This window comes from Aphelocoma coerulescens, chromosome 19 (genome assembly GCF_041296385.1).
Source record: "Aphelocoma coerulescens isolate FSJ_1873_10779 chromosome 19, UR_Acoe_1.0, whole genome shotgun sequence".
Taxonomy (NCBI): domain Eukaryota; kingdom Metazoa; phylum Chordata; class Aves; order Passeriformes; family Corvidae; genus Aphelocoma; species Aphelocoma coerulescens.
This window is the reverse complement of record NC_091032.1, coordinates 270,871-293,575: the sequence shown is the minus strand read 5'-3', so window position 1 is coordinate 293,575 and position 22,705 is coordinate 270,871. Positions and strand designations below refer to the sequence as shown.

Sequence of the window (22,705 nt, the reverse complement as noted above, 5' to 3'; positions counted from 1 at the left end):
AACCCTGGTCATGGCATTAGAAGGGGACATTAACCATCACAGCCCCCAGTGTTGCATCAGTGTAAAACCCCTCCCCAGGGAGGTATCGGGGCACTACCTTGTGAGCTCCCTACAGCCCTGTCATGCCCTGCTCCTACACCCCACCACAGGGGTATCACCCCACTGGCAGGTGCAGCCTGATGGCAGTGAGAGGACAGGAAGCTGCTGCCACCCCCCAAAATTCATCCTGCCCTGACCCAGTCCCATACACTGGGAGCTTCTGAACCCTGAACTGAACTCCAGGAGCTGCTCCAGGACAGCACAGCCACCCAGGAAAAGACTGGGACCTGTGGTGGCTGCAGGAGCCCCTTCCCTGGCTGGGAATCAAACCCAGACTGCGGCAGTGAGAGTGCCGAATCCTGACCACTAGACCACCAGGGATGAGTAGTGACCACCAGGGAGGAGTGGTGACCACCAGTGTAGAGTGGCCACCACCAGGATGATCTGCTGCTGGCATCAACCAAGCCCTGAAGGGACAGAGACACTTGCTCCCCACACTTCAAGAAGAGGACCAGAGGGGATGGATGTCACAGCCTTTCTGGGGGAATTGGCAGGGATGCCTGTGGCATTAGGAAGCCCCTCTGTGCAAGAGAACCCCACCTCTGCAGGCCAGGGAAGCAGGACATGGTTATGCCGTGACTCTGACCACTACTGAAGGCAGGTTTGGGGAAGGCAGTGACGGCAAATGGTCCAGGAAAAGGTGCAGCATCCTCTGGGGGTTCACCAGGGAGGTTTTCCTGCTGCTGCTGGATCATGGCACCCTTGGGGCTGCTGGACATTGCCAGGCTCATGTGACACACACCACACTGGGCACAGTGTCATGAACACAACCCCCAGGACACAGTCAGAGCTTCCCCAGAGTCACCTGGGGAGAAGAACAAAAGTGCAGGTACAGGCTGACTATCAGCAGAGCCTTTCCTGGGCGAGGAAAATGGGTCTGAGCCCCAGCGCTGGGCAGGGAGTGTGTCTGGAGCCCCCATTCCTGATAGTTTTACCTTGTCATCTTGTTTTTCTATGAGGAAACAGCTGGTTGGGGCCATCTTTTGGAACCTAATCTGAAGCTGTGAAGAGCAGGTAGGTGATTCTTGTTTGCAGAGTCTTTAGGGGGAGTAGAGACTTCTGTCTTCCTTTGCCCCACAGAAGGGGAACAAAAAGCGGCTTCCTGATGAACAGGGAGATAGAGAGCAGCTGGAACTATCCCCCACTTCCCCCTCACTCCCCAGGGATTTGCTGCCAGCATGGGCAGCAAGACAGGGCATTGCAGAGCCCCGGATCCCTGCCCAGGACAAAAAGCACAAGGGAGAGCCCAGGGCTCAAGGGGACAGTACAAGTGTCACCTGTGCCTGCAGCTCCCAGCACAGCAGGGCTCAGATCCCAGGCGAAGGAGCGCTGACACAGAGGACGGACCTCCTGAGCTGTGTGCAGGGAGGAGACCCCGAGAGGGGAGCACGGGCGTGTCCCCAGGGCCCCTCAGCAGATGGGTGAACCGCGGCTGAGGCGGAGGTGAGTGGAAGGGCTCCAGGAACGCTTCCCGTGGAGGACAGCAGAGGGCCTGGTGATCCTTGGATGCTCGCGTGTGGTCAGGAGGGGAAGTAAATGGACAGAGAGAAAACCTCTCCGGTTTTCAGGGATCGATGCACACAGACTGGGGAAACCTCCGTGTGCCTTGCCTTGTCCCATGCAGCTCCCAAAAAATGGCCAGTGCAGCTCCCGTCTCCATCTGAGGCCAAACCCCACCACAGTTCCCCCCTGCAGCCATTCCATGACCTGGTCTGGGGTCCCAGTGGGACTTTGGGCATCCCGCCCCCCATCCCTGTGGTGCCATGATCTCATCCCAAGTTTCTCTGCAGTGCCTGGTGGATCCCAGATGCCGCCTTTGCTAACACGTTTCCTTGGGGAGCTGCCCTGCAAGAAGGAGAAGGCAAAGGGAGGCAGCTTTGGGGAATGCAGAGTAGGCCTGGAGGAAGGATGGAGCCACGACAAATGACCTGGCATATTTCCAACCCTCTGGCATCTCTGCTGTGAGGGCCAGGGCTGCAGAATGCACCTTCAAAAAACCCTGCACAGAGCAAAGCCTCCCCATGAGGAGCAAGGCTGGGCTGTGTGATGATGCTACAGGATTGTGCCAGCCCTTGGGCATGTGAGGAGCAGGGAAGGGGGAGGCTGTGCAGGGCTGAGGCAGAGTCACCCTGCACTGTCAGAGCAAAAATCAGATGTCACGGTTTCAGTTGCCTTTACCAGCCATGACAGAGCATGAGCTCCGGCTGCCTTGCGGTTGGGGGAGCATCAGTACCTTTCTGTGGTTTCTTAGATCTCGATCTGGCCCTGTCACTTATTATGTCACAGGCAGTAACAGTTCCTTCGTCTGCCAGCAGGTCTGGGAACACCAAACAGGTTCATTCGCATGTCCCAGGGCAGGACAGTCTCTCTCTCTGATGGAAGGTGAGTGGCTGTCACCCACCACGTGCAACTGGGAGGTGTCACAGCACAGGAGCTGCCTTTTGGAGCTCTTTGTTAGGCCATGTGGCAAGGCAGGTGGAGGGCATAAAAACCAGACTTTTTCTACAGGTACTGCTCCTTGGAAAGAGAAATCCCAGTCCCAGGATCAGCCTTGGGGCAGTGGGGATGAGGCTCAGCACAAAATGCAATTATTGTTGTGCTGAGGAGGTGAGGGTGAGACCCACTACCTTCCTTTGCACCTGCGTGGGTCTGGGGCATCAGCAGTGCACACATCAATTAGCCAGACCAACAGTCTAATCACACTTCTTGAATGCAACCTGGCAGTAGCAATAAATAATCCAGCTCCCCACCTCTGACAGGGGGATGTCCCTTGGCAAATTCCAGCTGAGGTTTTGTCCCTTGCAAAGCCTGAGTACCCACAGCACGTTGCTGTGCTGCCCCAAAATGCCACCACCATGTGTCTGTGAAAACCCCATGATGTCAGGCACTCGGTTCAGCGCCAGCTCCTGCTCATGAAGAGTCCTCAGGGTCCTCAGGACACCACCTGGATTGCTCCTGGGAGGATGAGTTGGAAAAGCCATGGGCTCCTGCCCACCCCTGCAGGGTCCCTGGCACAGCCCTGGAGACCCTCCTGCAGCCCTGGTGCCCACCCATGGCGACATGATGGTGAAGGGACACTGGGGAGGCTGTGAGTGTCCCCACAGACCCATGAGATCAGTGGGGGAGGAGAGGGGCAGCAGAACAGCCCTTGTCTGCAGCCCTGCCGCAACACTGGGGCCGAGGGTCAGTGAGGAAATCCCAGGAACATGAGCTTGTGGTGCCTCGTGAGCAGCAGCTGGGCTGGAAAACACCCAGAGGAACCACAGGCTGCGAGCTGGCAAAATGGGGGCCTGTCACAAAGAAGAGAGAGGTGGAAAAAGGGGAAATGCTCCCTGGGACATCCTGGAGAGCCCATCGTGCCATGGCAAGGGCAGTGCCGAGGCCTCTGGGCAGACCATACCATGATCCCCTGACTGTGGGCAAGCACCAGGGACTGGGGTCTCTTGGTCCCTCTCCACTCTCTGGGCTGGGGAACCTCCTGCTCTGCCCTCTGCATCCCACCTTGTACCAAACCCCCTGGCACTTGGAGAAGATGCTTTGTAGAGTCAGCCCATCCAAGCAGGATTCCCAGTCAAGCCCTGCCATTACTGGGGGGTGTTGGGAGGGGTTTGGGGGCACAAGCCCCACACAGGAAGCACAGCACTGAGAATTTTGTGCTTGACGGTGCCAAGGCTGCGAGCCTGGATCTACAGGCAGCCTGCAGACTGAGTGTTCCTGCTGCCTGCGCTGCCCTCACTGACCCCCTGTATCCACCCTGGACATTTCCCAGACCCACGACTGGAGAAGGGACCCCACGGCTGGACATGCACCTTCCATTTGAGGGTCTGAGCACCCCTGACCCCCAAACTGGGTTCCTTGAAGAGGAGACCAAGCTGGGTCCTTCTGGTGCTTTGGGGAGGATGCTGAGGTGAGTTTGGTAAGCAGAGTTGTTTCGGATGATGCAAATGTGAAGCTGCTGCTCAAGGGTGGTTTCGTATCCTGTCTTGGTCAGTGGGGGCTGATTTGCTCATGCTTACCTCCCTTCACACAAACACTATTCTGTTGCTTCCTCAACCAGCTGTTTCCTCTTTTTTTTCCAGTATTTGTGAGGCAAAGGTGCCATGACATCAGCTCTATTATTCTTTGGAAATTCCACACTTGCCTTCTAATCTGACTGACTGGCCCCTGTCCCTATAAAAAGCAAGGACTGAGCCAGCACCTCACAAAAGGCACAGGAGGAACCTGCTCTGGTCCTGCCTCTGCTCTTGCAGCTTATCTCTGTCCAGGATGAACACCTCTACACTCTGCCTCTCTGTCATCCTGGTTGCTGCCCTCTTTTCTCAGGCCTTTCCTGCTCCATGTGAGTATAACATCCCTCTGCTCTCCTGGGGTGGACTTTTGCTCTGACTGCCTGTAATTTGGAGCAGAACTGGCAAAAGTCAGCTGCAAAGGTTGGAAACGTGCTTGAATGACTTCTCCTGATTTATTTGGACTGGTCTTTCTTTCTAACATCCTTTCATCTTAGGGATGAATTTTACTGGTATCAAGGTTTTCAGGTTTCCTTTCCCCTGATTTTGTTTCTGGCCTTTAGGAGTGGACCCAGGGTAACCAAAGGGATTTTTACCCTGGGATGTGAGTGTAAAACTTCTAACAAGCAATCCTAGCAATGTTGTTTATCAAGCTTTAGTGTTCACAGCAATTTCTTGCTGATTTTCAGGGAAAACAGGAGGAGAAGGGGCTTTCCAGCTGATTAAGGGGTGGTTGCCTGTGCTCTCAGCCAGGAATATGCAAGTTATTGAGTGATGATCTCAGGCTGGATCTCCTGATCTCTTCCAGTGGGATCTGACACGACTCCGTGCTGCTTCAGCTACACCTCACGAAAGCTGCCCCAGAGTCATGTGCAGGAGTATTTCTACACCAGCAGCAAGTGCTCCCAGCCAGCAGTTGTGTAAGTACCAGCTTTGGGCTGTGAGGAGAGGCTTTGCCAGCCTTAGGGCTCCTGGCTTCACATTCAACAGGGCCAGGAGCAGGGTGCTGTGAGCTATCATCTCCGGGGAAAGGGAGCAGCCACCCAGGTCCCATGTGTAGCATGTGAGCCCTCACCCTCCTCAGCTGAGAAATAAGTGGTCCTTGGTCTCCTTGGACTGTCATGGTGCTGGGAATAAGGCATGGGAAGGAGGTCAGGAGCCAGCAGGACCTTCCAGAGCTGATGAGCCCAATCCACACAACATTCCACGCTGCATCCAGGCTCACCTCTGCATTGGACAAGGAGATGAATATCTGAGCGTGGCAGGTTCTCCCAAGGGACCCTGATCTCCCCCTGGGTTTTAGCAGGCTCTGCAGCTCCCGGATGCTTGCGGGTTTGTGGGAGATGATCCAATGACATGACCCAAGTCCCTCATGTCCCTTTTCCCCTTTGGGACTGTAACCCCTGAACCTCTGACTTGCCAGGTTTGTGACCAGGAAGAAGCGGGAGGTCTGTGCTGACCCTGACACCAGGTGGGTGAAGGAATATGTGAACAGCCTGGAGCTGCAGTGAGCACTGGAAGCTGAGAAGTCCTGTCAGACCATCCATGAGAGCTTGGCACAGACCTAGAAATGCTACTGTCAAGCATCAGGACCTGCTGAGCCACCTTGGGACCCCTGAAGTCCGTTTTGTCTTGCAAAGGTGTCATTTATATGCAATAATTCAGCCACACTTAGGGCAGCCGTGAGGCTGAAGACCTCCTGGCCTTGCAGACCCATCTTAGGCCCTGCTGTGTGATGTGGCTAAACTGAGCTCCACCTTGTGCCTCCACTGCTAGAATGGGAGGGGGATTTCATCCCAGGGCTAGGTTGGAATTAGGTCTGAGTACTGTCCTGTAAGCTCAGGCTGAGTTTTGCCTGCTGAATTTTGTAGCAGTGCAGTAGATGCTGTGAGTAACATCTGCACCTAGAGAAGGAAGTGGTACCCTGGTTTCTTACAGGATGCTCGTTGTGGAACCGCAGTGTTCGGGCTTATTCTCAAACCACTGTTTTGTGCTGGTGCCAAAGAATAAAGTTGTTTTCCCTCTGTGTCATCTGTGTCATTTCCCTCCTGTTTGGAAAACAGGGACCCCACTACAACTATTTTGGGAGACATAGGGGAAAAACCCCAACTTCTCAGCTGGAAATGCCCCAGCCTCCTTAGCTCTGAAAGCCTTCCCTTCTGCTTGGCCTCCCTGATCCCAGCACCTCAGCAGCAGCAGCCCCAGCACCTGCTAGCACCTCCCAGCCCTCATGCTGATGCAGAGCCAGAACTTCCTCCCAGCCCTTTCCCCCCATCATATCATAGGCTGGGAGCTGGTGGAGCTTTGCCACTGCAGATCTGGCAAAGGAATGCCTGGAAATCTCAGGGTGGGGATTAAGGGGTGTCCCTATGGTGAGATGGAAGGGGGGTGGCTGGGACCACATCACTGGCACAGACTCCTCTGGGAATGCCTGAGACAGGCTTAGCCCTTGGGATGCTCAGTTAGTGTTCATTGCAAGACAGGCACCAATTCACTGCTGTTCTGAATCTTCCTGGGGAAGGAAACAAGAATTTTGTTTAATAAAGCACAAAGTAAAACCAACAAAATCACTTTATCAGCCTGCGGTTGACATTTAAAACTGGCTGATTACTTTGTGGGTAGAAAACGAAACTGCTGGTCCCACCTCCCTGCGCTGAAGCTCTACAGGGGATGGGAACAATTAGGGCTGTATCCATCAGAGCCAGCTGAAGCAAAAGTTCAGAAGCTTTTGTATCACTCCTTGGACAAGAGTATCCCCACCTGGCAGCTTGGCAGGTCAAGTCTACACTTCCAAGGACATTTTCCAGCATTTTCCACTCCATCACCCCTGGGAGCAATTTCTTCAGGCTCCCCTCATGTCCAGCAACAAATGACCTCCAATAACCAGGGCCAAGAAAACCAGTGTGAGATAAAATCCTGTAAAACACCCCCAAGCCCCATTGGTGCCACGGTGGTCTGCAGATGTTCATGTTGTCTCCTGACCTCCCCTTGCTCCTCATCACCTCTGCCCAGGGCATTACCTTCCCCATCCCTGAAGGCGTTTAAATGGCACATAGGGATGTGGGTCAGTGGTGGCCCTGGCAGAGCTGGGGTAGTGGCTGGGGCAACCATCCTAGAGGTCTTTTCCAACCTTAGTGATTCTATGGTTCTGGGTGGGTGGACTCACCTGGAGCAGAGCAGGATTGAGAAAGAAAAGCAGCAACAAGGAGAGGAACAAGGCTCAAGCAGAGAGACCTTCAAGTTCCCATCACACAGACCATGTTTGTGCTTAGCACTGATCCATCCAGCCCCCACTTTCCACAGGGTAGCACCAGTGATGGGACATGTAAATGGGTGGCTTTAGGAGAAAGGATTCTTGGATGAAGTGGCCAGTGCAGATTGAAAAGAGAGAAATTGAAGTGGCTGAGGTGTGAGGCAAAGTTCAAACCATCAGTTCTCCAGGAGTGGCAGTGAGGGGCTGTGCCAGGATGTTCATGATGAGATTGGAGCAGGGACCAGCAGGGAGACGATGTGGACATTGGGACTGAGGGTAGCCATGGCTCCTCTCTCCTCCCAGGGCTTCTTCAAGTGAAGCTGGGACAGAGGGAACAGCCACGGGGTTCATGCTCTCAAAAAGGCCAGAGAAAAGCAGGCTATCCAGTGTTTTGCCCATGGAACCATGAAGGTCTTCTGATCTCCTGATGCTTTCTGCCACTGCAGGCAGTGAAGGAATCATTCCCTAAGTTCAGCAACTGGAAACCGAAACCAGAAAGGCTTGAGAGGGAAATTCCCACAAGTGCCTGGGCACAGAGCCAGGGACTGTCTGGAGGGGAGGCAGCTGCAGCACTGGATGATCCAGCCTCTCCAGCCTGTCCCTGAATCCTGGGCATGGGATAAACCCCAGTACTCCCCTCAACTTCCTTTTCTCCAAAACATCCATCCTCCATCCCCTCTCAGCACTCAGGGTCCCAGACCAGGGACAATTTGGGGCTCCTGCAGTTCCTCTGCAGCACCAAACACGGGGCTGAGATGTCCTCACAGGTATGGGAGACACCCAGCACCCCATTCCCGGGCTCTTCACCCGCTCCTGTCCATCCACTGATCACTGTGCTCCAGGGTTTCACAGTGCAGTGAGGTAGCCCCACTCAGGATACACCCCCTGCAGACTTTCATCTCTCCACATATTCCCCCAGCACCAGCACCATTTCCTGGGACACAGAATGATGCTGGGCTGGGCTGCCCTTTGCTGGGATGCTGCTCCTTGGGTGTCCATGACCCTCTTGCCTCCAGCCAGCTTTCCTGCCTGGAAAACACAAGACTAGAGAGAAATCACAAGACAACACAGAGGTGCTTTCCCAGCCTCAGAGTTGCCAAATCTGACCTATAACTGCAGCAGGAAAAAAATAAACACTTAGAGAAAGCTTTTTTTTTTTGCTTTAGAAAGAAGAATGGGGTGTGGGCAAGGCCAGGACAGCTCTGGACTATGCTGTGAGGGCACTTGAAGGCAGTCTGTAAGAAAAATGCTGACAAAACTTTTAGCAGGGACTGTTGCTGCAGGACAAAGGGGAATGGTATTACACTGAAGGAGGTCAATTTAGAATGGACATTGGGAAGAAATTCTTCTCTGTGAGGGTGGGGAGGCCCTGGCACAGGGTGCCCAGAGAAGCTGTGGCTGCCCCAGCCCTGCAAGTGTTCCAGGCCAGGTTGGATGGGACTTAGAGCACACTGGTCCAGCAGAAGGTATCCCTGCCCATGGCAGGGATGGAATGAGATGGGCTTTAAGGCCTTTACAACCAAAATCCTTCTGGAATTTCTTCCCAGAGTGCAGATGTCAAGGAGCCCTGAGCATGACCTCCATGGACAAGCTGTGCCCAGCACTGTGCTTTTACCCTTGGGACCTGCTCCTTCCCATTTGTGTTCCCATGGAAAGCTGCCCCTGAGAACAACTGCAGCAGGTTTTCTGCTGCTTGTTTTACCCCTGCAGCAAGAGCTGGACCTTCCTCTTTGTTTTACAGGTGGGAAAGTGAGGAACAAAACCCCACTGGGATGGTCAGAATGAAAGATGGGTCCCCTGTCCCTCTCCAAGCAGCACTGCTGGTGTCAGCATGACTTACTGCATACCCATGGACCAGTCTGAAGTGGGGTGTGGGGGGCTGGGAGCAGCAAGTGTGTGGGATGTGCCTGGGGAGTGTGGAGAGCAGATTCATGTGTGTAAAAGTCCCACATGTGGGTACAAACACATCTAATTCTGTAGAGGATGTGGGGAGTGGGGGTGTGTGCAGTGGGGGAATGAGGTTTTGGAGGATGTTCCTGAGTCTGCAGTATGGAAACTTTATGGGTTTGCCTCAAACCATTTTCCATCTTCATGTGTCCTACAGAAGCTCAGATGGCTCAGAGTGACGTTCTGTGTGTGAGCTGGTGAACACCACATGGAGGCACATAAGAGGGAAAAAGCAAAGGTTTTCTCCAAATTCTTTATTCTCCAGAATCATGAGTTCATGTGTATAAACCAGGGTCCCCCGTCATCCAACATTGGGTCACCCTCCTATAAATAACCCTCCCTGTCACCCCCCTATAAATAATATCATTATCCACAGGGAAAAAAGGACTGACTGCCCCATATGATAATTTCTTAAATAACTTCAAATAATACAACAGCCGAGGCACAGTCCCATGGGCCTGGGGTCGGGGCAGAGGGATGAGGCTGCAGCCTGGTCCATGCAAGCCAAGGATAAGCAGCAGCTCCAAACACAAGGTGTCCTTCCAGCAGTCCTTTGGGGACACCTGCAGATGCTCCTGCAGCTCCTGTTGTCCCAGGGTCCTGCTCCATGGCTGGAGCTCAGGATAACATGACTTGTCCGTGACAGCAGCTACACATGCCCTCCTGCTTGGCTCAGTTCTGCTCCAAGATTTGCAGGTGTTTTTGGACCCAGGTGTTTTCGGGATTGGCACAGACCTGGCGGCCTTCCTTTGTGACAAACCTGTGGAACAGGGATGGGACATGTTAGATCTCTGCTCACACCTGCTTCCCAAGAGAGCCTGGGTCCCAGCTTTGAGTATCACAAGACGTTTACCCCTATGCTCCCCACTCCCATCCCTTTTCCCACACTGCCTCCTCCACTCCTGCTGGGTATCCCCAGCAATCCCTGTATGAGCCTTTTCTCCTTGGTATTCCCCTCTCCCTGCTCTGTTCCTGCAGCCCCCCTTGCTGTGCAGAGCTGGTCACCCACCCACCCCCCCACAGCGGCTGTCCCCACCCTGTCCCCCGTGCTGGCACTCACACAATGGCCGTCAGGGGACAACTGCTGCTGGTGATATAATGACGCTGGATGCGCTTCCATGGGAGCCTGTGCTGTGTATATCTGACACAGCAGATTGGGAGGTCAGATCCAGCTAGAAGAGGCAAAGGAAGACAATGTGAGCAGTGGGAGCTCTGCTGTCAGGGAAGGTAATGAGGAATTAGAGAATAATTAAGGTTGAAATGGACATGGGGGGATCATCTGGTCCAATGCCACGAGCAGTATCAAGGTACTGTGGGAGATTCTCAACCTGCCATTGCTCAGAGCTTCACTTCCCCAATTCCTCCAGCCCCAGGGCAGAGGCTGAAATCCTTCAACTCTAACCAGGAATAAGTGCTCTGAGCCCAGGGTGGATGGATGGATGGATGGATGGATGGATGGATGGATGGATGGATGGATGGATGGATGGATGGATGATTTTCTAATTCCAGGGTTCCTACATGCAGCTGATCTCTGGGCAGAGTGGAGAGTGGCACAAATGCTGATAAATTCCCAGTTATCTGTCATGGGAGCTCAATGGAGAAATAACACTGAAGGCCCAGATCTGTTCTCCCTTCACAAATGAAAAAGCAGGACTCACCTGGACCAGAGAAAGTCTGGGAGAAGGAGGCTGAAATGAGGAGAAGAGCCAATCCAGCTGCAGAGACCTTCATCTTTCCGTCAGGTGAGGTCTGTCGGAGCAGGACCAGAAGCTCTGGAAGATGCAGCTCAATGTGCAGCAGCTGGATTCAGACCCCTTTTAAAAAGGAGTCCTGGAGGCAGCTGGGAGAAGCCGAAATGGAAATTCCAACATGATGAAAAAGGACGACATGAAAGTGAAAATAGCTGAAAGGAATTAGATGGAACAGAAAAAAGTAAGGCAGAATGGAATATGGTTCACAATGCCAAGTGACTCAGCACTCATTTTTGCTTTATTCAAATCAAAAGGAAACTAAAATGTGCCAAGTGGCCTGGCCACAAAGAGGAGAACGGTCCCTCTGGACTCCAGGGGGAGTTTCCCAGTGAAGCTGTGTAGGGAAAGACAATGTTTGTGTAAGATTATGCAGCTCTGGAAAAAACCCCAACAGGCAGCACAGAAGTGCTCTCGTGCCGTGTGTGCTGGGTGTTTGCCAGAGACTACTGAGCTGCTGCCCCAGAGCTCAGGGGTGGCTGCACTGAGGGCTCTGTGCCACCCAAAACACTCTGCCTGCCCTCCCCACACCTGCAGGGCTGGTGAGGAGCTGAGGCTTGAATTCATCCAGCCCAGTCTGTGGGGAGGCTGCCCAGGACCATCTCGAGGTGGGCTGTGAGAGACAGCCTCTCTGGACAGCCTGTTTCAGAGTGCAATAAAGTTTTATCTGGTGTTTAAGTAGAATTTCTCATTGCCTCTTGTCCTGTCAGTGGCTACCACTGAGGAGAGTTGGGCTGCATCTGCTTTGCTCCACACACGTTGGTAAGAATCCCCTGAGCCTTCTCCAGCCTGAACTGTACCAGCATCTCCTCCCTGGAGAGATGCTCCTGTCTCTTCATCATCTCTGTGGCCCTTTGCTGGATTCCCTCCAGCATGTCCATAGGTCTCTAACCCTGGGGAGCCCGGAACTGGACCCAGCACTCGAGGAACAGCCTCAAAAGTGCTGAGTAGAGGGGAAGGGTGTGACAACCTCTCCTCCCAGCTTTGTGTCACCTGCCAGCTCGCTAAGGACGCCCTTTTGTCCCATCAGCCAGGACATGAAGATATTAAGTATCGATCCCTGGGTTTCCCTGCTGTTGCCTGGCACCCAGCTGGACTTTGTGCCATAGATCACAACCCTCCAAGCACAGTATCCAGCCCATTCCTGCCTCTCTCACTGCTGTTCAACTAACCCACCCTTCATCAGTTCGCCCTTAGCAGTCACAGGCATCCCAAAGGGCAGGATCCCACCTGGGAGCAGGGAGTTCACTGGCAAAAGGGGTTTGCCGCACCTGAGATATTTTTCCAGCCTCAGCCACTCCCTCCAAAAGATGGCTTGGGTAGAAGATGGATTTTCTGGCTAAAGAGGTGAGAAGAAAGTGGCAGACAACCTGCCTGACATGGGAGAGACTTTCAAGTATCAGCAGGCCAACAACTCGGGGCAGCTCCTTGGGGAGAAGGGAGAGGGATGACCTAGGCTTCCTGATGTCCTGTCACATTCTGGGCACGCAGTCAAAGACCCCACCACTGCAGAGAGGATGCTCAGGCCTCTGGTTGTATTCCTGAGCCTGGATTTTCTCTCCCAGGAGTCTAAACCCCCTGCTTGGCTACCCTGGATCTGCACATGAGAGCAATGGAGGTACTGTCCTTCACCAGCTGGCTTGTCCCTGGCAGGGACTGAAAGAAGAAGGTTGGAGGTTCCTGAGACTGGTGATGGTCTGTTCCTTCCCATGCTTATCCCATGGGGAGGATTTGTTTTGCATTCCTCCCTTCCCTCATGGTCTTGTCCTGCATTACATTCCTGATGCTGCCGGCTGTGACTCATCCTCATCTGGGCAGCGACCTCACCGGAGTGGCCAAGGGTGTGCTTTTAGAGGGGACAAAGGCTCTGTAAGTCCTGAATGGATATCAGAGAAGGTGGTGGATTTTGCCAGAAGCAAGCTCTGGCAGGATCAGCTCTTTGTTCCCTTGGTAAGTCTGATCAGCTCAGCGCAGAACAAGAAGTGGCTCCAGCTTTTGGCCGAATTGCTGCTGAAAAAAACCAAATTGTGGCTTTTTGCCACGGAAATAATTCATTCAGAAACCAACAGTGGGGGTTTTATGTTCCTCTGTTCTTGCAACTCACATGTGAGTGCGTGCTCGGGGAAGTGACAAACGCCAGCGCTGCGTGGAGCGGTGACAGAGGCTTTGGCTGCAGAAAGGCACCCTGCGGCTGGCACCAGCCAGTGACAGCTTTGCTCATGGGAACTTCGCACCTTCTGCTCACCAGCTGCTGCCTGCAAGGCACAAACCATGAGGCTGATTATGTGCACGGGGCACAGGGGGATGTGGGGAGGCATGGTGGCTGTGATGGGACCTGCAGCTCTGTCTTTCACCTGGAAACTCTGAGATGGTCAGTGTGAGGAAAGAAAGTATAATTAAATGTGAGGAGCTGAAGAAGGAGGAGGAGGCGGAGGAGGAGGAGGTGCTGCAAAGAGCTACTGCAGCTGCAACCCCTTGGTTGTGTCACCAGTGAATGCCCACAGAGCTGCTTTGTCAGCGGGGTTGTTGTTTGCCCCAGAATGCTGGGAAGCCTTCTGGAAAGGGGGGGCACCTCCTCCCCATCACAGACTTCTCCCCGCCCCCAGGGCTCCAGCTTTGAGTCACCGGCTGCCAGCCCTGGAACTCCTGCCAGGATGATCCCGAGCGAGTGGCCCTCGGGCCATTTTCTGGTTTCGGTTTTCTGCTTCTGTCCACTGGTTTTCGCTTCTCTGGCAAATCCCAGAGCCCTCTGCTACGGCAGTTCCTGTAGTTTAAGTGTTTATGAGCTGACGTCTCTCAAGGTTCCTTTATTATTCCTGGAAACAAGCCATTCTTTACCACTTTAGCCTCACCCGACTGGGGTATGAGGTTTGTTTTGGTGCGGGCAGGATAGAAATAGAAAACTAAAATTATTCAAAGAAGAAGAGTGTAGGGAAGGATGTTGTGAGGGTGCTGAGCCTGCATCCCATGGGATATAAACAGTGACAAGGATTAGCCCAGAAGCTTTCAAACTCCTTCAAGCTCCCCTGAAATCGTGCCCTCGCCTGTAGCCACAGGTCACAAAGCCAAGAACCCAGGGCAGGGGCATGGGGGTACTTTGCCCATGGGTGATGGTGAGGGTTCTCCCCAGGCCTGTGGGGGACTTTGTCAGCCCCTCCCAGGGGCACAGCTCACCCGTGGGGGCTGCACTATCCCAGCCCTGGCACTGAAGGACCTTGGAGCACAGAAAGGAGTATTATTATCCCTGTTACTTCCTGTAGCCTTTTCTCCTCCTTCTGTAAGTCCACAAGTGGATGCAAGCTCTGGGGAGCGGGATGATCCATTTGGGAGATGCTGGTGGCTTCACCTGGGGCAGAGGTGAGGTGCTCTGGGGGTCACAGCGCTGCCCCTCAGGTGACCCCTGACCGAGCCCAGGTCCCTCTACTCCCACGCACAAACTGAGCCCAGCAAGTCCCAGCATGTGGCTGCGCATTCCTGCATGGTCCCCAAGGGATGCAGGAACCCTGGTGCTGGGGAGGGCAGGGGATGCTGTGGCTGTGAAGGCTGTGGGGGGATGCAGGAGAGGCTGTGGGGCAGTGGAAAGGTGCAGGAGCCCACAGGGGGAGGCTGCAGGGCCATGAAGTGATGGAGGAGAGGCTGTGGAGCTGTGGCACATCAGTGAGCAGTGCCAAAGCTCTCCGAGCCCTCCCCTCTCCCCCAGGGGATGCGGGTGCCAGGCACAGCCAGTGCTAGCTGGGCCAGCCAGACAATATCCCTTTTGAAGGGCACAAACCCATCTGGGGTGGCAAAACCCTCCACATCACGTGGGACAGGACCTGCACTTCAGAGAAACGCTGCCGAACACCCCAACCTCCAACCAGCCCCACACATGGGAAATGGTTTTACAGCTTTGAATAAATCATGAGGCCAGTAAACACCAGTGCATGACCATGGCTGTTCACTGGCAGCTGCAGAGCTCACACCTCGCTGTGGGACCGGGGTTCGCACCTCCCGTGGGGCTCCGACCTCCCTGCAGTGACACAGCCCTGCCAGGACCCTGAAGAGAGGGGCCAGCACTGGGCAAGGAAGTCTGGGGGCCATCAGTCCCCACCCCTGGAGGGGTTTAACAGATGTGTGGATGTGACACTTGGGGACCTGGGTTAGTGGTGGCCCTGGTAATACTTGGAGGATGGTTGGACTCGATGTTCTCAGAGGGCTTTTCCAGCCTAAATGATTCCATGATTCCATGACTAGGGAAGTCCTCCAGCTGTGGCAATGGCCCTGACACAAGTTTAAAGGTTATCCCTGCTCTCAGGGGAGGTTGTGGTTCTAACCTGTGGGGATCAGCCAGACATCCCATGCTCCCTGGGGCCACCTCCACTCATCCCACCCCAAAAAGCCTAGAAATCTGCACACCAGGAGCACCAATGAAAATTAAAACTATTTATTTTTATTTTTCCTCAATTATAATGATCAGGCAAGGCCCACTGGGTTCACTAAAAGTGGGTTTGGTTTTCATAGAATCGTAGAATCAAAGAGTTGGAAGGGACCTTAAAGACCACTTTGTTCACCCCCTGCCATGGGCAGGGACACATTCTGCTGTCCCAGGCTGCTCCAAGCCCCAATGTCCAGCCTGGCCTTGGACACTTCCAGGGATCCAGGAGCAGCCACAGCTGCTCTGGACACCCTGTGCCAGGGCCTCCCCATCCTCCCAGGGAAGGATTTCTTCCTCATATCTATTCTAACTCAACCCTCTTTTAGTTTCCATCACAGCAGAGCTCTGAATTTTCAGCCTGGTCCTCCTTGCTCTTCCTGGGGCACTCACCAACGATCTGCGGGAGGTGGGCAGAGGATGCAGCCTCAGGAGAGACACTTTGTCTGGTCCTCCCAGACTTTTGGGGTTTGAGGGATGCTGAAGGGGTGGGTTGGGTATGTCCCAGCCCCTGGAGCCAGCAGTCAGGGTGAACCAGGGGCACAGCCCCACAGTCACCTCCCTAAGGCTCAAAAATTGCAAAACTCAGGTTTCCCCTGTTTCTTTCTTTGCATGCCAAGAATGGAGAGGGGTGTGGAGCAAAGAGGCTTTTCTATTTCACTTTAATTTGCTTTGAAATACTGTACCCTCCATCCTCTTTGGTTTGCTCTGCTTCAAAAGAAAGGCCAGGAAAAATCTGAGGCATCAGCCATTAGAAAGAAGAGCACTCCGCAGAATATTTTATTTTGTAAAATGCCTTTGCTGGAGAAGGATGGGACCTTTATCAAGATACACATTTCTTATCAGCTATGACCAGCTTCCTGTCCTGACATGACTTTGGGGAAACACAAAGTGTTTCCTGTGGAACCAGCCAAGTTGGCCATGCTCTCCCCTGGACCCACCACACTGGAGACAGATGGTCCCCAGTCACTCCCACAGGCACAGGTTCTTACTGGAGTCAGTTCCAGGATGTGACATCATCTAAAAAATTCCAACATTTCTCCAGAAATGTCAAGAATGGTGGGGGTGAAATTTCTGGACACTGATGTAATGTCACTGGTGCTGGTGCTGGAGCTGGAGCAGGGCAGGATGGAGCTGGAGAGGTCGGTGGGCTTAGGGGCAATTTCTGAACTCAGGACATCTTTAATTACTTCATTTTCTGAGTGAATCCCAGTTTCTCAGCATTAAACCCTGCTATAAATAGCAGCTTACATCAGCCAGTGTCACCAGTTTTTTCCAGGTTCCCCTTTCATTAAGACAGATTTCCCTATTTCTGCTGTCACTGAATTTATTTTGGGCATTTGCTTTACTTAGCACTTTCTCCTGGGATTTTTTGGGGGACTTGTAGAAAACCTCAATCATATCCCTCTGTGTAAAACAGGGCAACATCAGCCAGACTCCTTCAGGTGGCAAATCCCACTGACTCCAAGCCCTGCCTGCTGGATCAGGAATTCTGAAGCCACCTGATGCGAAAACTTCCTTTTTACACCACCACTTTGCTGTGTAATTAAATTAATTCCCCCAGAGATGCTCCAGCCCACTTTTCCCACTCTTCCATGGCCATTTTCATGTCTCAAGGCACCTCCCAGGGAAAATGGCTCCTCATCTGAGACACACTCAACCGTCCTTCCTAAAAGGGCGAAGAGCTGGAAGAGATGACTTTCTCTTTTCATCATCACTGGAATGTGGGAAGTGGGTAAGGAAATATTTTTTAGGAGCATGTTGCAACATCCCAGGGCATCACTGGCATGACTGTAGCCTCCCACCTCCATCCAGCTAGCCACAAGCTGGCACAGCAGGAGCCTTTGTCATATTTCTAAGGAAGAATTTGATTCCTAGAAACCAAGCAACTTGGCTTTAGGGTTATTTTTGGCTCTCAGCAGTGGAAAAGTTTCAGCCCTTACAAGTCCCCTGTAACACACATTACATCAACTAAACTGATCCTAAACTGATTCAGCTAAACTAAGGAAATTTTTGCTTTTATTAATTTCAAAATAGTCCCCAAGAGTCCAAAATAATTTGGCACGTGCTTGCTGACAAAGGGATTAAGGCGCAGAGGTGTCCAGCCTGAAAGGGAAAATCTCTCATTGAAAACATTTGAATAATCAAAGCAGATCCCAAACTAATTCTTCTGTTTTCATGAAACTCGTCATTTAGCAGAACATCTCTCCACATTTTGGCACCGTGAGCCTCGGGAGTAGGACAGGAGCACTGGGCTGCAGGGGCTGGATCTCCAGGCATAACTCAGAGATGCTTGAGGGCACAATTAGAGGAACAGCTCAGAGACAAACCACTCTCCTACATCCATGTGCAAGTTATATTTCCTGAGCAGCCAGACAGGATCCAAGTGAGCTGACGCTCACTCCCTCCCACCCGAGCTGGCCTCCGTCAGAACACCTCCGTCCTGCCTGGCTGAGCGCCCTGCATGTGGAGGCAGGCTCTCTCCTCATCTTCCCAGGATATTTGGGGACAAGCAAGATGACAGAGTGAGGGAATGGGATCTGGACTAGTGAGTGAGCCTGCAAGGTGCCTCTCTGCAGAGGGAAAGATGAAAACAGGCCAGATCAGCTCTGAAAGGGGATGCTCAGCTTGGCAAGAGCCATATTTGCTCCATGGGGTAGATCTGCCCTCCCCAGCCTGGGTGAGAGACACCACCACATCTCCCAGCAGGAGCCTCCCTGAGGGTGGGACAAATCTGTGGCTTCTCCTGTGCCTTGTCCTCTGGACCCCTCGCCATCCACCTGGAGCAGGGCAGTTCACCTGCACGGAGCTAACCTGGCACGGCTGGTGGAGGGCTGAAGGATACTGGGAAAATACCCGGTTATTTACAGAAGGTTCCTGGGGCAGTAGCTGGAAACCTTTAATAGAACCAGGATGAGTCAATGCCCAGTGCTGCTGGGGGGGAGTGCAGAGGTGCCAGGGTGAGGTTGGGTTGCTCCACTTTACATTATAAACCTTCCACTGGCTTTCAGGAAGTGTCTATCAAGCCATCACCACTCCATGATGTCTTGAAAATAACAAAATGGAGACATTCCCTGGGAATGTATGCTTTCCTGTAGAGAACAGATATCCTTCTAGGAACATCTCGCTCCAGCTGGACAGCCCTCAGCTCTTCCCAGAGCACTCATCACCTCCCTGCCTGGCCTTCCCTCTCCTCCTCAGGGAGTCTGTTACACCTTCACGGCTCTCTGTGTGGAGGCTGGTGGCTTCTTCCCTGTGAACCATCTCTGTCTCACCCTTTGCCCAGACTTCACAGTGCTCTTACTCTCTCCCATATATTGTACTGCTTCCCCAGTCTGTGGTCATTTGCTCTCATCAGCTGAGACAGGATACTCTTTTCTTCCCAACCTCCCAGTTTCTGCCCATGCTCTCACCCCACAGTTCATCTGCTCCTCATTTTCAGAAGCACTGTTTCCTTCCTCACCCTGCACTTCAGAGAAATTCTCTCTGCCTCATCTTCAGAGTTACAAGTCTCTACACTTCTTTCAGCTCTCTGCATCCCCATGCCCAGACTACCAGTAGTGCTTGAATTTTAACTGTATAATCTAAATTGTAATTTAATGTCTCCTTATAGGACCTGGAGTGCATCAGGCAGTTCCAGGAGATAACAAATAGCCCATCTCAGCTCTCCTTTCCCTTAAATTGATGAGGAAACTTGAGCGTTTCAGCTTCTGAGACTCCTCTTTCATGCCCACCACTACCTGTGCCAGTGCCTGCAGGACATGTCCTGAGCCACCTCCAGCCATGGGGAGCACATGCAGGACACTGGTGACAGCTCCCACCTCCTGCTCCTGGGGCAGCAAGGGCTTTGCAGATGTGGGAGGGGAGAATTCCATGGTAAAGGAGTCTTCAGTCTCTTTTTCCCTAACCAGCCTCATCCCACGAATGCTCCTGGGCCCTCCAGTACAGCTCTTGCACTGATACTCTCTCCCATCTGAGCTGCCTGGGAAGGTTGGGTAACAGGGGATTTAACAAATGCAGGAACCTCCACAGAGGAACTTCTTACTAAGGGACAGGCATGAGAGAAGCAGAAATAGCCACAGTGACTGTTTCATATCCTGTGTCACTGGGGAGGCACTGAATCGAGCAGGGAGCTTCACTCTTCCGGGGCTGGGGCTGCTCTGTTCCATCACGAGACTGCACCATGAGTGGACTCTGGTGGAAATTCCACCATGCCTACGCAAGTCACTGCATGGACCTCTCGCCCCATAAATTGAGGGGCTGCTCATGGTCTCAGCATCAGACAGCAAAGAGCCTTCCAAGCTTCCCTTGCCTGCTCCAGCCACCACTTCTTCACCGATATGAAGGTGTCTGTGGTTGCCCTCGCCATCCTCATCGCTGCCTTCTGCTACCAGACCTCTGCTGCTCCACGTAAGTCCGGGCTCTCCCCACCTTCCCTAAATGGGGACAGGAGAGATGTCACTGCTGGAACAGTCCCTTCTGCCAGCACTTCCACTCCGGGTCCCTCCCTCTGTCCCACCATCTTCTGGCAGGTGCTCTGGGGCTGTGGGACAGGCACAGCTCAAAGACCATTAGCACAAAACCTAAAGTATTTTTTACCCTTTTTAGGGTAAAACCACAACCATGCCCCCCACCCCTGCTACAGAGGTCAAATGTGGGCACCCTGAGGAGGGCGAGGGGTGGCCAGGTTTGGGCTGGGAAATGTTGTCTGGTGACAACATCTGTGTCAATGCCAGCTATGTCAATGCCAGCTCGGGGTGAACCCAACAGGGAAACAACTGAAGGAAGAAGAAGAAAAAAGACCCCATCTTTTCTCTTCCTTCTCCACATCATCCCTGCTGCCTAGACCCAGGGATGGGTGACCCCAGCTCCCGGCCCTGTTCCCCATCCCCTGCTCATGACTGTCTTTACCCTTCACAGTTGGCTCTGACCCACCGACCTCCTGCTGCTTCTCCTACATCTCCCGGCAGCTGCCCCGCAGCTTCGTGAAGGATTACTATGAAACCAACAGCCAGTGCTCCCAGCCTGCTGTCGTGTAAGTCCCTCCTCTGGGGCAGGGGTTGGGATGAGAAGCCAGGGAGGAGAAGGCCCCTTTTCCAAAGACAGGGAATGAACGCTGGGGTAGACAAGAAGTACAAGGCAATGCTTGGAGCACAGAAGCCTCATGCTGGTCCTGCTCTACGCCTTTGCAGATAAAACTGGTGGTTGCTGGATAGGATGGGCAAGGCATGGAGCTGCTCATCCTTGGGAGAGGCTGGGCTTGGGCAGGGCTCTTGTCCCAGCTATGGAAGTGCTCCAGGCCAGGTTGGATGGGGCTTGGAGCAACCTGGTCTGGTGGAAGGTGTCCCTGCCCGTGGCAGAGGGTGGAACTGGATGAGCCTTAAGGTGCCTTCCGACCCAAACCATTCCATAATTCCATGATTCTGTGATTCTCCATTCAGTGCTCTCCCAAAAACTGACCTCCTCTCACCCCACAGGTTTATCACCAGGAAGGGCCGGGAAGTCTGTGCCAACCCCGTAGAGGACTGGGTCCAGCAGTATGTGAATGAGCTGGAGCTGGACTGAGGTCCTGGACAGATCCAGCTGCTCCATGTCCCCAGCTGCCGGGATGGGCGAGCACGACCAGCTGGGGTCCATTGGAAGTGCTTCAATGTCATTTAGAGCTATCTGAGAAACTGAAAACATTCCAAAATCCAACTTAATGTTGTGCTATTTAATTTTCTATAGGGGAGGGATCAGGTGCAATAACTCTGAGATAAAAAAATAACTTTATTTAATATATGTATTTTTTTTAATGTAGACTCAGGTTGTATTTTCTGTATTTAAGTACATGTATTTTTGACATAAAATTCAATTCAGATGTCAATAAATAAATATTTTTGTAAGAACCTTCTGTGTTTGCTTCTGTTACAATCCTTTGGGATGACAATAGCTGAAATTATAATAGTGACAGCAAGTTCTTTATTTCCTTTTCCACACTGTCAAAACTCCTACAACTTTCTGTGTCTGAACATACTGTTTTGCAAAATAATAATGAGAAAAGCCATGAAGGAGGAGGTGTGAGAAGGGCAGGGATTACCTTCAGGTAACTTGCCTCAAGCTTTTTATTAGGTATTTAATCTCCATTAATTATGACAACTGGAAGCTCATTAAATTCCACTGCTGGCCCCATTATAGTCAATCAAAATATTACCTTTAGGGGCTGAAATTTAACACATTGGCTGTTTTAGGGAAAGCTTTCTGAGAGCTGCAGGAAAAATGGATCATCTATTTCCAGAGCTGAGGGTGGAAAAAATATGTTTCACTGCAAGAATTTTAGAATTATTTCATAAAGCTTTCATTTAGCTGGGACATGATGCTTAGCAGATATTCTCCTCTCAGTAATACCTTGACTCCAAAACCTGCTCATCTCTGGAGATGCCTGTCCAGAGATGACCATGCCAGACGCAGCCCAGGGCAGGACCTGTCCCTGCAAGGAAATGTCTCCACTGGTCCCCCCGGAGCGGAAGGAGATGGAGCCCACCTTAGTGAAGGTATTTCCCACATCCCTGATGGCATTTCCCACACCACCGATGGTATTTGGGATGCTCTGATCAGCTCTGGACAGGCTCTGTTGGATCAGCATGGAGGATTTGGTTTCCTCCTGCCTGGATCTCTGGTGCAGTCCAAGGAAAAAGACTCAGCTCACCCCACTGCGTTTCCATACTGGATTTGGGGTTTCAAACACGAACATCAGTGGGACACAGGGGAGCAGAGCAGGAGGTGGCCCTGGGGAGAGGTGACCTTGAGCAGACACACAGGGTGGGTGGGAGATGTGCAGGTAGAGGAGGCTCGAGTGGGGCTAGGAGGGATCAGGGGGACGTGGGTGTGTCTGGGGGAGGAAGGAATGCCTCGCTCCTCACTTGGGGAACTGCAGCCCCCAGCTCCTCAGCCCACGGGGCCGTGTGGATCCCATCAGTCATCCCACCCCAGTGCTGACTGCATCCAGCTTAAAATAGCACCCTGGGAGGAGGGGAGGTGAGGTAGAGAGCAAGACCGGAGCCCCCTTCACTGAGATGCTGCTGGGAGGGGAAGGAGCCCACGGCTGGGAGGTTCAGATGGATATCACCACCCACATGTGAAGGTGGTGGCTTGGTGAAAGCCTGCACTCACCAGACCCTGCACACCCCAGGACCAGCTCCAGAAGGAGGAATCATCAGGGCCAGGAAAACATCTTGGCCAGTGGGTACCAGCCACCCTG

At 52.9% G+C, this 22,705-nt stretch overlaps 3 protein-coding genes and 1 non-coding gene across 4 annotated transcripts; 2 read left to right on the top strand and 2 right to left on the bottom strand.

Annotated features, from left to right (window-relative positions):
- Positions 1-348: 348 nt before the first annotated feature.
- Positions 349-420, bottom strand: TRNAE-CUC (transfer RNA glutamic acid (anticodon CUC)). Its single transcript has one exon. It is a non-coding gene; the product is annotated as a tRNA-Glu (tRNA).
- A 3,908-nt stretch (positions 421-4,328) lies between these two features.
- Positions 4,329-6,121, top strand: LOC138120569 (C-C motif chemokine 5-like). The gene is made up of 3 exons (XM_069033353.1): positions 4,329-4,438; positions 4,915-5,026; positions 5,530-6,121. The coding sequence occupies exons 1-3, from the start codon at positions 4,366-4,368 to the stop codon at positions 5,615-5,617; spliced, it is 273 nt and encodes a 90-aa protein (XP_068889454.1). The 5' UTR covers positions 4,329-4,365; the 3' UTR covers positions 5,618-6,121.
- A 3,472-nt stretch (positions 6,122-9,593) lies between these two features.
- Positions 9,594-11,298, bottom strand: LOC138120596 (C-C motif chemokine 4 homolog). Its single transcript, XM_069033386.1, has 3 exons — positions 10,965-11,298; positions 10,367-10,478; positions 9,594-10,066 (listed from the first exon to the last, which is right to left on the bottom strand). The coding sequence occupies exons 1-3, from the start codon at positions 11,035-11,037 to the stop codon at positions 9,979-9,981; spliced, it is 273 nt and encodes a 90-aa protein (XP_068889487.1). The 5' UTR covers positions 11,038-11,298; the 3' UTR covers positions 9,594-9,978.
- Positions 11,299-19,760: 8,462 nt separating this feature from the next.
- LOC138120595 (C-C motif chemokine 4 homolog) lies at positions 19,761-21,289 on the top strand. Its single transcript, XM_069033385.1, has 3 exons — positions 19,761-19,875; positions 20,386-20,500; positions 20,943-21,289. Exons 1-3 carry the CDS (start codon positions 19,806-19,808, stop codon positions 21,028-21,030), a joined length of 273 nt encoding a protein of 90 aa, XP_068889486.1. The 5' UTR covers positions 19,761-19,805; the 3' UTR covers positions 21,031-21,289.
- Positions 21,290-22,705: the final 1,416 nt, after the last annotated feature.